Consider the following 15,997-nt stretch of genomic DNA (forward strand, 5'->3'; position numbering starts at 1 on the left):
CTTGCTGTTCAGTGCAACTCTTTACAGTGGAATTTTCATAAAATGACAACGGATTTATTTAAAAACAAATACATTTGGAAAGTAACTTTGTAAGAGCTAAAACACTGACATTCTAAAGAAATACCTAATTATAGAATATAGGGTCAATATGCATAGTCTTTCCATCAGACATTTTAAGCACATTTTGCTCTTTCCTAGTATGTCTCACGTATAGATAATTATAGTCCTCCCCAGCGCTACCGTGCAGCAGCTACATTGGCGAAAGAAAGTCTGGGAAACTATTAGAATTGACTTTTTGCGTAAATGTGACCTATGTGATCAGATCTTCATCAAAGTCACAAAGAGAGATGAGGAGAACTCAATAAAGCAAATGATGCAGGAAAGGATGTTCTATGGGGGTTTATGTAGCAACGTGTGAGATGCAGGGCTGGGCATGACTGATGTGCATTTCGCCATATTTTTATGCAGCAGCGTGTGAGGTGCAGAGCTGGGTATGACTGACATGCGTTTCCCCATTATTTTATACAGCAGCATGTGAGGTGCAGAGCCGAGCATGACTGACGTGCGTTTCCCCATATTTTTATGTAGCAGCGTGTGAGGTGCAGAGCTGGGCATGACTGACATGCGTTTCCCCATTATTTTATACAGCAGCATGTGAGGTGCAGAGCCGAGCATGACTGACGTGCGTTTCCCCATATTTTTATGTAGCAGCGTGTGAGATGCAGGGCTGGGCATGACTGACGTGCGTTTCGCCATATTTTTATGCAGCAACATACGAGGTAGCAATGCCAGGCATGACTGATCTGCTTTTCCCCATATTTTTATATAACAGTCTGCAAAGTGCAGGGACGGGCGTGACTGCAGATGGTTTCCCCATACTTTTAAAGCGGCAACCAGGGGTTAAAGTGAGGGGGAACGGGGTGGAACAGAGTTCCACCACTTGTAATGGTAGGGGGGAACTGAGTTCCACCTCCACCACAGCCCTGGACAGTAATTCCAACAGACAAGCCTGTCCCAGCAGCTTCTTTTTCTGTCACCACTGCTGAATTGAAGAAGAGCCAATAAGAGGAGCAGGCTCTGTGCAAGCCAAAGGTAGGGTGAAAGAGGGATGGAGGGACACAAAGAGGAGGGGAAGCTGCTGGAGGAACAAAGGCCATGTACCTGCTGCCCGACATGGACCATGAGCTGCTGGAGTGACTGAAACAGATACATGTATAATAAGCACTAATGTGGAAATTATGTGTATGAGGGGCACTACTGTGTGAATAAGGGGAATCAGTATGTGATGTAATATGAACCAGTGGCACTACTGTACATGCAGTGTAATGTGTATATGATAGTACTAGTATATGGTATAATGTTAATTGGAGTTACTATTGTGTGACTACACCCCGTCCTTACAGGGATATTGGGATCACTATCCTTGTGTGGGGCATAAATTTATAGCTTAAAGAGGGTGCCAAGCGCCCTGGCACTGGCCCGGGCTCTGCCTAATGAGGTTGAAGGGGGGGGGGGGTCAGTGTCAGGGGAGATGAGTTCCACCACCTTTCCAGGACCACTTTAAGCCTTGGCTGCAACCATTTTAAAAGGCAAAGCAGGGTGCATAGTAACTGCCAGGAAGTGGCAAATCGCTGGTGCGGATGTAAATTCTATGTTAAGCTCAGCATTTTATTAGGTAGAGTACATGTGATCCAATCATCCTTAGTCCTCCAGAGAAGGACTAGAGACTGGAAGTGTTGTGTGGACTATATTACACAGTCAGTAGTGTGCCATTCATCAATTTCCCTCCCTGTCTCACAGAAACATGAGCTCGGCTGGGCCGGAGGGGCGGAAGGCCATGCGGGACTGCGACGGACTGATTGACTCCTTAGTGTACTACGTCAGGAGGACGGTCGCTGACCACATGCCGGATGACAAGGTAATTCTAGGTGCACTGATGAGATATGTACACACTGTAGTAATCACCCTGTATCACCCACAACCACGGGGCATGTACGTGTAGGGCCTACCAGTCCAGAGGAAGTTCCGCCATTGCTCCATTATGCTCTGGACAAACATAGTTAAGCGTCACATGTGGGGGGGGGGGGGACAAGATACACTAGTTGGGGCTCCATGTGCTACAAGATAAAAATTGCCCCCCCCCCCATGTTTATTATATTGCCGATTGTATCAATGTATAAAGAAGTCATCAGCCATATGCTTGCTGCGAACAGCAATTGTAACGGCGACACCTGGAGGATAAAAGCATGCACTGCAATCCAATTTAAATTATTATTATTATTATTATTATTAATAATAATAATAAAATGAGGCATTATTTGTAGTAAGTAAATGCATTACTTAATAAAACATAATAGTTGTGAACATACCTCAAACTCATTGACGAGTTAGGGAATTGTGGTGCATTCAGTTATCCCTGCACACATCACAGTAGAATACCCTACCCCATCGCTAGTTTTCTCTCAGACCCCATTGCGGGCACATTTCTTAACCCTTTGAGTGCCAAGGGAATTTGGCAAAATAGGTGTGAAAATCGGCAAGCACCACTTTTTTTTTTTTTATTAACCCTTTGAGTGGCAATGTTGCTGTGAGAGATCCTTAATATAGCCATAAATTCCAGTGTCTCTCACAGCGATTTTTTTATTTTATTTTTTTGGGTGCAATATTTAACCAAACTTCAATTCATTGACTTGTATTTCTTTATACTAAAAGATCAGTCGCTGGGAGCGGCGCTGGCATTTTTAGTGGATATTTCGAGGATCGCTTAGGGCAACGTTGGCACCCAAAGGGTTAAATACTGAATAATGACATCACTCCGAATTGCATCCCACATGTGGAGACAATTTACTAAGATGGGAGTTCTTTTTGAAGATGGGACGTTGCCTAGAACATATCAGATTCGACTTCTTCTTTATCTAGCACCTCCTAGAAGATCTGAATGGTTGCTACGAGCAACAGCCCATATTCAATAGAACTCTCATCTTTAGTAAGTTTACCAGTGTGTGTCATGTTGGTGCGTGATTACACAATAGCTGTATTTTCCTGTTCCGTCCTTGTACCCCAGGCTACGGAGAACTGCGTGTGCATCCTGCACAACCTGTCATTCCAGCTGGAATCGGAGGTGCCCAGCTGCCACGGCCAGAACTTCCAACCGCAGAGCAGAAGTGCGCCCCAGAACGATAAGAACGTTGGCTGTTTCGGCACACGCAGCAGGAAGATCAAAGAGGTAAATGTGGAACAAAATACAGCTTCATCCAGTCAAGATCAGTTATGGATAGTGGCGGATCCAGGGGTGGGTCTCCAGTGCCGTCCAACATTGTAATAGGGGACTGCACCCACCCTATGTAGTCGGGATAATAATGGCGCCATATGGAGATGGAGACATACTCACTTACTTTATCATAACGAGACTGTAGAAGCCAGCTTGTCTGGCTGAAAACAGCATAAACTCACCTGGCTATTGGCAGGAATCCTTAGCTCACACACTGGATCTGGGCTCGGGGGTTCGGCTTGTCTTGATTGACGGGTGGCTGATTTGAATGATGGTCCAGGATAGGCTGTTTGGAAGTTAGAGGTGGGGATTGATGGGATGATGATCCTGCTTCCAGAAGATTCTGCCTCTTGCTTCAGGTATCGTTGCCCTCCCTCCCGCCCCAATTGTTAATTAGAATTTGCTTTAAGAAGTCGTTCGCAAGTTATCCGTTTAGTTGTTGTCGGCTTATTTGATTTCGCGGAAAGAACGGTAGTTTAAATTAGAGCCGTATTTACATTTAGCTGGTGGTTGATGTCGAGATGTGGGCATCACCGATCCAGGTGGGCCCACATCTGGACCTTAACAATCATTTACTTCGGATAGGGTAAATTGTTGCGGACATTTGTAGGTTAGGGCAGGTGGCCCAATTTTTTCTGACTTGGGCAGAGTGGTGAGCTCTGCCTTAGTGATATGCGAGGTCAGGGGCAGAGGCAGAAGGTCAACCCCCTGACCTTAAGGGCAAGTGGCCCCTTTGAAAAGTCTGCTTCGAAATTGTGCCGTTGTCATGGACGCTGGCAGGTGGCCGGTCCTTGGCAATTGAGGGCAGGAGGCCCTTAGATCCGGAGTTTGTTATTTTTATTACTTTGTTATTTTTACCAGCGATGTGATTTATTTTGCATGCCGTTCTTTGCCCGCCACCTTAGTTAGAGCAGGGACATAAATTTTAGTTAGATTCAAATAGGCCGCCCCTGCTCAAAATAAATAAGCCGTCCCCTTTAAGCCCAATTCAGTTGTAAGCGTCTTTATTTCTTAGATAAGTGGTGTGAGTATGGATGAATGCCTATGTCTGTGTGGAGTTTATAGTAATCTCACTGACGCAGGCGTGCGGAGGAGCAAAGGTCTTAAAATCAGGCCCTTAGTGTCCCATCCACATCAGATACTGAGTCCACCCCCGGCGATGTGTAACCTTATCCTGTAACTATTGCTGCTCAGTGACGTTATTATTTGTCTATTGCCCAGGAGTGGAGAGACGCGCCCATGGCGGAAGAGGCCAGCAACCCCCGGGGCGTGGAATGGCTGTGGCATTCTATCGTGGTCCGGATGTATCTGTCGCTGATTGCAAAGAGCAGCCGGAATTACACACAAGAGGCGTCTCTGGGGTCTCTGCAGAACCTTACCGCAGGCAGCGGGCCGGTGAGACGTCCAGATGGGCTGACGCGCGCCCTGCAGCCGCTATGGCATGTTGGGGGTGGATAGATCTGTATAGACATAATCGTGGGAATCCTATAAACCTTCCCCTCTATTATTGTGATCTAAACTTAGTGTTGTGTTAAAGCACCAAAGCTTAGTACATAGGCCCTGGAGTTTCCATGGTTACAATTTAATGCACAGCAACGGCGCCCACTATAGGGGGATACGGTCATTGGGTCACCAGCCGATGGTAGACAAGCATTAGGTCCACATGCATTTATGTCGACATGACTTAAGGTAGACGGTTAGTTCGACATGGGTTTTTTGTACTGTTTTTTTGAGCCGACATGTGCCGACAGGCGGTATTTCATGCCCTACCATCCACTAGGGCATGGTGGGAGAATATAATTGTGTCGCAAGGCCCGAAGCATGGCGAGCGCAGCGATCCATGCAAGGGGATGCGGTGGTACGTGTTCATGTTTATGTTGACTGTGTTGACATTGCAGTAAAAAAAAAAAAAACAACATGTCGACTTTTTCAATGTTGAAATGACCGAATGACCCTGTCGACCTAAAGTCATGTCTACCTTCCTTCATGTCGATCTTAACTCATGTCGACCTAATGACTGTCTAACACCTTGCTGGTGACCAAATGATTCACACCCCACTATAGACCAATTTCAGGCTGACCCCTGAAAGATCTTTTCCTGCCCACTCACATGTGCTGATCATCTTATCATCCCGATGCCTGTTCTAGTTATAAGTTCTAGTCCTATTGTGCTGCTTCTCCCTGCTCCCATCAGACAGGAGGGGATGACAGACACCCTGACACCCCCAGCCCCCTGTTCTGTTTATACTCAGAGTGTTCTGGTTAGTATCAGCCTAATGACCGGTCACTGACCGCTGACCCCGGGAAATGCCATTGGCAGCATGGTACACGCTGGCACAGACAGGGGTCCTGCGCTATGTCTGCAGCCACATTCCTACTCCTCAGTTATAGGTGATGGGGACGTAAGATAAATACTAACTATTATTATTATTATTATTATTATTATTAATAACATGGTTAATATGGAAAGATGCATCAGGGGACAGAACACTGAAGCAATTATCAGGGTGGCAGTGGTTTATATATTCTAAGAAAGGCACATGAGGAGAGAGGGCCCTGCCCGTGAGAGCTTATACTGTAATACGGGCACCGCTAGAGCTATATACTGTAATACGGGCACCGCTAGAGCTATATACTGTAATACGGGCACCGCTAGAGCTATATACTGTAATACGGGCACCGCTAGAGCTATATACTATAATACGGGCACCGCTAGAGCTATATACTGTAATACGGGCACCGCTAGAGCTATATACTGTAATACGGGCACCGCTAGAGCTATATACTGTAATACGGGCACCGCTAGAGCTATATACTGTAATACGGGCACGGCTAGAGCTATATACTGTAATACGGGCACCTCTAGAGCTATATACTGTAATACGGGCACAGCTAGAGCTATATACTGTAATACGGGCACCGCTAGAACTATATACTGTAATACGGGCACCTCTAGAGCTATATACTGTAATACGGGCACAGCTAGAGCTATATACTGTACTACGGGCACCGCTAGAACTATATACTGTAATACGGGCACCGCTAGAGCTATATACTGTAATACGGGCACCGCTAGAACTATATACTGTAATACGGGAACCGCTAGAGCTATATACTGTAATACGGGCACCGCTAGAGCTATATACTGTAATACGGGCACAGCTAGAGCTATATACTGTAATACGGGCACCGCTAGAGCTATATACTGTAATACGGGCACCGCTAGAGCTATATACTGTAATACGGGCACCGCTAGAGCTATATACTGTAATACGGGCACCGCTAGAGCTATATACTGTAATACGGGCACCGCTAGAGCTATATACTGTAATACGGGCACCGCTAGAGCTATATACAGTAATACGGGCACCGCTAGAGCTATATACTGTAATACGGGCACCGCTAGAGCTATATACTGTAATACGGGCACCGCTAGAGCTATATAATGTAATACGGGGTACCACTAGAGCTATATACTGTAATACGGGCACCGCTAGAACTATATACTGTAATACGGGAACCGCTAGAGCTATATACTGTAATACGGGCACCGCTAGAGCTATATACAGTAATACGGGGCACCGCTAGAGCTATATACTGTAATACGGGCACCGCTAGAGCTATATACTGTAATACGGGCACCGCTAGAGCTATTTACAGTAATACGGGCACCGCTAGAGTTATATACTGTAATACGGGCACCGCTAGAGCTATATACTGTAATACGGGGGCACCGCTAGAGCTATATACTGTAATACGGGCACCGCTAGAGCTATATACTGTAATACGGGCACCGCTAGAGTTATATACTGTAATAGGGGCACCGCTAGAGCTATATACTGTAATACGGGCACCGCTAGAGCTATATACTGTAATACGGGCACCGCTAGAGCTATATACTGTAATACGGGGAACCGCTAGAGCTATATACTGTAATACGGGCACCGCTAGAGCTATATACTGTAATACGGGCACCGCTAGAGCTATATACTGTAATACGGGGTACCGCTAGAGCTATATACTGTAATACGGGTACCGCTAGAGCTATATACTGTAATACGGGTACCGCTAGAGCTATATACAGTAATACGGGTACCGCTAGAGTTATATACTGTAATATGGGCACCGCTAGAGCTATATACTGTAATACGGGCACGGCTAGAGCTATATACTGTAATACGGGCACCGCTAGAGCTATATACTGTAATACGGGCACCGCTAGAGCTATATACTGTAATACGGGCACCGCTAGAGCTATATACTGTAATATGGGCACCGCTAGAGCTATATACTGTAATACGGGCACCGCTAGAGCTATATACTGTAATACGGGCACGGCTAGAGCTATATACTGTAATACGGGCACCGCTAGAGCTATATACTGTAATACGGGCACCGCTATAACTATATACTGTAATACGGGCACCGCTAGAGCTATATACTGTAATATGGGCACCGCTAGAGCTATATACTGTAATACGGGCACCGCTAGAGCTATATACTGTAATACGGGCACGGCTAGAGCTATATACTGTAATACGGGCACCGCTAGAGCTATATACTGTAATACGGGCACCGCTAGAGCTATATACAGTAATACGGGGGCAGCGCTAGAGCTATATACTGTAATACGGGCACCGCTAGATCTATATACTGTAATACGGGCACCGCTAGAACTATATACTGTAATACGGGCACCGTTAGAGCTATATACTGTAATACGGGCACCGCTAGAGCTATATACTGTAATACGGGCACCGCTAGAATTATATACTGTAATACGGGCACCGCTAGAGCTATATACTGTAATACGGGCACGGCTAGAGCTATATACTGTAATACGGGCACGGCTAGAGCTATATACTGTAATACGGGCACCGCTATAACTATATACTGTAATACGGGCACCGCTAGAGCTATATACAGTAATACGGGCACCGCTAGAGCTATATACTGTAATACGGGCACCGCTAGAGCTATATACTGTAAAACGGGCACCACTAGAACTATATACTGTAATACGGGCACCGCTAGAGCTATTTACAGTAATACGGGCACCGCTAGAGCTATATACAGTAATACGGGCGCCGCTAGAGCTATATACAGTAATACGGGCACCGCTAGAGCTATATACAGTAATACGGGCACCGCTAGAGCTATATACTGTAATACGGGCGCCGCTAGAGCTATATACTGTAATACGGGCACCGCTAGAGCTATATACTGTAATACGGGCACCGCTAGAGCTATATACTGTAATACGGGCACCGCTAGAGCTATATACTGTAATACGGGCACCGCTAGAGCTAAATACTGTAATACGGGCACCGCTAGAACTATATACTGTAATACGGGCACCGCTAGAGCTATATACTGTAATACAGGGCACCGCTAGAGCTATATACTGTAATACGGGCACCGCTAGAACTATATACTGTAATACTGGGCACCGCTAGAACTATATACTGTAATACGGGCACCGCTAGAGCTATATACTGTAATATGGGCACCGCTAGAGCTATATACTGTAATACGGGCACCGCTAGAGATATATACTGTAATACGGGGGCACCGCTAGAGCTATATACTGTAATACGGGCACCGCTAGAGCTATATACTGTAATACGGGCACCGCTAGAGCTAAATACTGTAATACGGGCACCGCTAGAGCTATATACTGTAATACGGGAACCGCTAGAGCTATATACTGTAATACGGGCACCGCTAGAGCTATATACTGTAATACGGGCACCGCTAGAGCTATATACTGTAATACGGGCACCGCTAGAGCTATATACTGTAATACGGGGGCACCGCTAGAGCTATATACTGTAATACGGGCACCGCTAGAGCTATATACTGTAATACGGGCACCGCTAGAGCTAAATACTGTAATACGGGCACCGCTAGAGCTATATACTGTAATACGTGGCACCGCTAGAACTATGTACTGTAATACGGGCACCGCTAGAGCTATATACTGTAATATGGGCACCGCTAAAACTATATACTGTAATACGGGCACCGCTAGAGCTATATACAGTAATACGGGCACCGCTAGAGCTATATACTGTAATACGGGGCACCGCTAGAGCTATATACTGTAATACGGGCACCGCTAAAGCTATATACTGTAATACGGACACCGCTAGAGCTATATACTGTAATACGGGCACCGCTAGAACTATATACTGTAATACGGGCACCGCTAGAGCTATATACAGTAATACGGGCACCGCTAGAGCTATATACTGTAATACGGGCACCGCTAGAGCTATATACTGTAATACGGGCACCGCTAGAGCTATATACTGTAATACGGGCACCGCTAGAGCTATATACAGTAATACGGGGCACCGCTAGAATTATATACTGTATCCCCGCAGCTTACGGCCTCCTGTATCTCCCACAGATGCCTTTCTCGGTGGCTCAGATGGTTGTCCAGAGAGAGAGCGGTCTCCAGCACATCCGGAACCTGCTGTCTTCCAGCAATCCTGGGGTGAAGAGGACGGCTGTCTCGCTCCTGAGGAACATGTCTCGCAATTCCTCGCTGCACAATGAGATCGGTTAGTGCAGCGCTTAGTAGACCGAGCCCAGTGGTACCAACTGCTCCGTTATCTAGACATGACTTGGACCTTTTTACTGTCGACCAAATGAACCGTACTCCTAATTAGGGCTTTCCACCTTCACACGTACAGCGGCACTGTCCCTTGTGTATGCGATCTATCTGAAAGCAGGAACAATACCGTGTAGTCCCAAGCCCCCTTAAAATGCAACTGCATTCTAAGGGCCGGCAGGGGTCCGCAATTCAGTGTTGCACTCCAGACAACATAGGCATGTCCGGACCGTTTGCAGTCCTGGTGGCGGTGTGACATCACACGTGACCGCTGCACCCAAAAAGATGGCGGCCTGGCTCACTATCCGGACGACCCCATGGATTCATAGTAACAAAACACATTTCTTCTGTAGGTTTTTGCTGTATGTTAATGTTACGTCCTCTGTATATTCCAGCCAGAGAGCTGATGTCGGACTTGGTGCGGGCGCTGCCAGACTCTGCTCCCGATTCCAATATCGCCAACGAGACCTCTGCGTCCATCTGCTACGTACTCAACAACCTGATCTCCGAAAGCTCTGACAACGCCAGGTCCCTCTTACAGAATGGAGGGGTCCAGAAACTCGTCAATATCAGCCTGAGCGACAGGTGAGAACAGGAGGAGAGTATGTCCTCGGGGTGAGGAACCCTTCTGGGTCATGCTAGGGGAGTGGGGTGCTGGGACGTTCTATGTGGAGCACGTTTGATTGATTCAGAAGCCGCATCTATTATGTAAAAAGAACGGGAGGCGCGGTAACTTTGATGATGGTAACGACTATGACATTAAGTTAAGCTAATAGTTATTGAAGTAAGTGATGCAGAAAATAATTATCGTATGATTGCTGGAATTGACCACCCAAAAAAACCTGCAGCTGCAGGACCATACAGAACCACTAGGCGGCAATGCAGAGCCCTTTCTTTGATCCTGTATATCCTGCACTGCACTTTGTAGACTAAGCGAAGTTAGCATTCGTATATACCACATTGTGTTACATATTTGTATTAGTATGTGGTGTTCTGAGTAATTTCAGTATCTTCTGCTTATTGCTGATGTTTAAATATTTCAGCACTTTGGCAACTAAAACCGGGAAAGCGGCTTCTCTTGTGCTGTACAACCTGTGGTCCCACCAGGATCTCCATACTGCCTATAAGAAGGTAAGAAATCTGGATAAGGGCCTTGCACCAATAGGACAAACTGCGACTTATTGCAGCTCCGGATACTAACAAGAGATAATTCTCATTTATTTAAGGAAGTTGTTGGAGATGAAAATGTTTGCGAACTTGGTATAGTGGGGTGTTATGGTGATGTGGTATAGTGAGGTGTTATGGTGATGTGAAGATGATGTGGTATAGTGGGGTGTTATGGTGATGTGATGGTGACGTGGTATAGTAAGGTGTTATGGTGATGTGGTATGATGATATGTAATTGTGAGATGTCATGGTGAGAAGTTATGACGAGATATTATGGTTATTTGTAATGGTGAGAAGTTATTACGAGATGTTATGGCAAAATGTGATCATGAGATGGTATGGGGAAATGTTATGGTTAGGTGTGATGGTGAAGTGTCATGGTGAGGTATGATTATGAGGTGTGATGTTATGGTGAGAAGTTATGACAAGATGTTATACCAAAGATGATGGTGAGAAGTTATTTTGAGATGTTAAGGTTAGGTGTGATGGTGAGATCTTATGGTGACATTTGATGTAAGGTCAAATCGGAAGATCTTATGGGGAAATGGGATGGTGAGATATTATGGTGGGATTTTATCGTGCTATAATATTGTGAGATGTTATGGTGTCATGATATGGTATGGTCTTATTGGGAGGTGTAATGGTGCAATTTATGGTGAGATGTGATGGAGAAATGTAATGGTAGAGGTTATGGTTAGATGTGATGAGCAGACCTTATGGAGAGATGTGATGGTTATATGTGAATGTGAGACCTTGTGGGGAGATGTGATGGTAGAGGTTATGGTTAGATGTGATGGTGAGCCCTGATGGTGAGATCTGATGATGAGACCTTATGGGGAGATGTAATGGTAGAGGTTATGGAGAGACCTTATGGTGAGATATGATGGTGAGACCTTATGGTGAAATGTAATGGTAGAGGTTATGGTAAGATGTTATGGTGAGACCTTATGGTGAGATATGATGGTGAGATGTAATGGTAGAGGTTATGGTAAGATGTTATGGTGAGACCTTATGGTGAAATGTTATGGTAAGATCTTATGGTGAGATGTAATGGTAGAGTTTATGGTAAGATGTTATGGTGAGACCTTATGGTGAGATATGATGGCGAGACCTTATGGTGAGATGTAATGGTAGAGGTTATGGTAAGATGTTATGGTGAGACCTTATGGTGAGATGTAATGGTAGAGGTTATGGTAAGATGTTATGGTGAGATGTAATGGTAGAGGTTATGGTAAGATGTTATGGTGAGACCTTATGGTGAGATATGATGGCGAGACCTTATGGTGAGATGTAATGGTAGAGGTTATGGTAAGATGTTATGGTGAGACCTTATGGTGAGATATGATGGCGATACCTTATGGTGAGATGTAATGGTAGAGGTTATGGTAAGATGTTATGGTGAGACCTTATGGTGAGATGTAATGGTAGAGGTTATGGTAAGATGTTATGGTGAGATGTAATGGTAGAGGTTATGGTAAGATGTTATGGTGAGACCTTATGGTGAGATGTTATGGTAGAGGTTATGGTAAGATGTTATGGTGAGATGTAATGGTAGAGGTTATGGTAAGATGTTATGGTGAGACCTTATGGTGAGATATGATGGTGAGACCTTATGGGTAAATGTAATGGTAGAGGTTATGGTGAGACCTTATGGTGAGATATGATGGCGAGACCTTATGGTGAGATGTAATGGTAGAGGTTATGGTAAGATGTTATGGTGAGACCTTATGGTGAGATGTAATGGTAGAGGTTATGGTAAGATGTTATGGTGAGATGTAATGGTAGAGGTTATGGTAAGATGTTATGGTGAGACCTTATGGTGAGATATGATGACGAGACCTTATGGTGAGATGTAATGGTAGAGGTTATGGTAAGAGGTTATGGTGAGACCTTATGGTGAGATGTAATGGTAGAGGTTATGGTAAGATGTTATGGTGAGACCTTATGGTGAGATGTAATGGTAGAGGTTATGGTGAGACCTTATGGTGAGATATGATGGCGAGACCTTATGGTGAGATGTAATGGTAGAGGTTATGGTAAGTTGTTATGGTGAGACCTTATGGTGAGATATGATGGCGATACCTTATGGTGAGATGTAATGGTAGAGGTTATGGTAAGATGTTATGGTGAGACCTTATGGTGAGATGTTATGGTAAGATGTTATGGTGAGATGTAATGGTAGAGGTTATGGTAAGATGTTATGGTGAGACCTTATGGTGAGATGTTATGGTAGAGGTTATGGTAAGATGTTATGGTGAGATGTAATGGTAGAGGTTATGGTAAGATGTTATGGTGAGACCTCATGGGGAGATATGATGAAGAGAACTTATGATGAGATGTAATGGTGAGACCTTATGATATTCTAGATGTTCTGAATATGATTGAACATTATACATATTATAATGAACATAATACAGTTGTTCAAGGCAATTATTTTACATGCCATAAATTGCCAGATTGACAAATATAAAATAGTTTAAGGGCTGAAACTTAGTTAAACTTGATTTTATTTCCAAATAAAGACAATCCTGAAATATAAGCATGCAGGGGGGGGGGGGGGGGGGGGGGGGGGGGACGCTTAGTAAACTTACAGAGATAATTTACCTGTTTCTCACTCACTCCCCCAGGCCCAATACAAGAAGACAGATTTTGTCAATCCCAAGACATCGAAGGCTCATCATTCTCTGTGAAACCCCAGTAATGGAGGTCTTCCTCTAGACCAGTCCAACAGATACAGAGACATTTAGAAGCGCCTCTTGCCCCCTGCTTACTGCCTACATGAAGCCAATTAACGAACACTTTTGGTCTGTTATGTTGGAAAATCACTGACCGGACCGTTTGGGAAGGGGAGGACGTTTTCGGCATATCCTATGTGTGTCTGCCATATGCTTTTCTTTGCTGAGCTCGTTTTATATCATAGCACAACCCAACGCGTTTCTTTACCTCGTGCATCCCTAGCAACAATGTAATCATTTAGAGTTCAAAAGATGTAAAATTGTTTGTTGTGTCAGAGGCTTAGTTATTATCCAAGGACATTGAGATTCCAAATTCTAGGCGGAAACTGGCTGTAAGTAGATATGGCTGGACACCACGTCAAAGTTTTCCCAAGATCCTCCGCGTCTCAGACCAACCAACACCTTGTCCATCCAGCTATAGAAGTAAACATGTAGATGCTAAACAGAGTACTTGCCATGATAGACCAATAGAAAGCTAGTGTTTTGGATTCTAAACCAATGGGTTGGTTCTAATGAAGCGGTTTTGGGATTAGCAAATCGAGACACAGTGCAAGGCAATGATGCTCGCACTTTGCTTACAATGATGTAACCAAACTTTTATGGCGTATCAAGACAGATCTGCAAAAAAACTTCCTCGGCGAAGTCAAACTTTTTCCGAAAAACGGGAAAAAAAAAGTTTTCCCAAAAATGACTTCAATGTGGAAATTGGATGTTTTTTTTTTTTTTTTATATAATTGTGAACAAAGCGACGCCCCAGAATTGCAGTTGATGAGTTGAGGTAGGTGATGTTTAGATGACACAAGCCACGTGTGCGGTACCGACTGGTGGTATTGGTAAGACGTGTTAGGATGTGATTACTTGGGAAAGCAGATCGGACATTGCGAATGTAGAATTGAGAGCGTCAATAGAAAATAGAATGTGGAATACAGTTGCCATGTCATGCACGGGTTTCTGGGATAATTGGAATTGAGCTGCGTACCCCCTTTGCATCTTACCAGTTCCAAAGAGTATCCCTCTGGAAACAGGCTGCGGTTATAATGGTATCTTTCTGTTACTTGCCCACGTGAACTATTGTAACCCAACATTAAACCATGTACAATGGTGTGTTGCTGATAGTTTAGTTCCTCCCCCATTCTGATAACTATTAACCAATGAGCACTCTATGAAACAAAATCTTCATTCACAGACTACCGATAAGGCCCTGTTTTCCAATACCTTTCTGGCTAGGCCCTCTCTGACTGGGCTTCTGGTTAATATTAGTGAAGTGTCTGGTTGAGACTACTGCTATTAATTCACTGGGCAGATAGAAAGTAAGCTTGAGACGCCGGTCCCAATTATAGACGTCGGACCACATCCGGCAAGATGCCAAATGTTAGACAATGGCGTACTTTTCTGATGGTTATTGCACTAAGGGAATTAGAGTACACTGCCAAAGGGCCAATTGTTATGTAGGGTAATAGGTGTGCTCGACTCCAAAGGAGGTGGAGCCAGTGGGTGGGCGCACCAATAGGCAGGGGCGTTGGCAATGACAAGGTGGGTATGGCCTTATGGTAGACATGATACTAAGTATTTGCCACATGTATGACACACAGCACAGCATTCCGCCTGTGCAGCCGCTGTGTCGGTCTTAGATGACCCTACAGTTGGCGATGACTATGTTGCTCCACACGGTCTGATAGTTTTAGGACTTTGATGTTAAGTTTGTTTTATATCTTGTCCAGGGCTGATTTCTTTTTTGCTATAATGACATCACTTGCTGCGTCTATACTGACATTTGTGTTTGACCATTTATATGACACTAATATAAAGATTTGTGACAATGCCAAAGTTTTTGCCTTGTGTATAATATGTTACTCCAAGTTGCAGAGGTGATTACCGGGAAATATACTTTCACTTTGAGCTGTGGCAGTTTTTACTTTCAATTTGAGCTGTGACAGTTTTTAGCCCAAAAAACTCTCCTACCCCTATCTCCAACCTCTGTCTTCACAGCTCCCTCTCTCCAAATCCAAAGTTTGAAATTACCCTGCAAAAATTGCTTTCACTTTCTGTTATGACACCTTTTAGTACACAAAGAAGTAATTTGGTCTATTGAGTGGCCTCTAGTGGTCAGTGTCAGTACTTCAGCTCGTGGAGGTGAAGAGTATTTATATATAGTTATATATACACACACACACACACTAGGTGATTCATCGCGCCCCCCTGGCGCTC

At 44.6% G+C, this 15,997-nt stretch overlaps 1 protein-coding gene across 1 annotated transcript in view; it reads left to right on the top strand.

The window, feature by feature from the left end:
* The window catches only part of PKP2 (plakophilin 2), a 63,306-nt gene extending 47,690 nt beyond the window's left edge, over positions 1-15,616 (top strand). Inside the window, 7 exon segments of the mRNA XM_083181071.1 lie at positions 1,801-1,918; positions 3,065-3,226; positions 4,493-4,666; positions 9,684-9,837; positions 10,283-10,472; positions 10,931-11,018; positions 13,682-15,616. Coding sequence (XP_083037197.1) covers positions 1,801-1,918; positions 3,065-3,226; positions 4,493-4,666; positions 9,684-9,837; positions 10,283-10,472; positions 10,931-11,018; positions 13,682-13,744 — 949 coding nt within the window. The 3' untranslated portion in view covers positions 13,745-15,616.
* Positions 15,617-15,997: the final 381 nt, after the last annotated feature.

Source organism: Crinia signifera, chromosome 4 (assembly GCF_055691185.1).
Source record: "Crinia signifera chromosome 4, ASM5569118v1, whole genome shotgun sequence".
NCBI classification, from domain to species: Eukaryota; Metazoa; Chordata; class Amphibia; order Anura; family Myobatrachidae; genus Crinia; species Crinia signifera.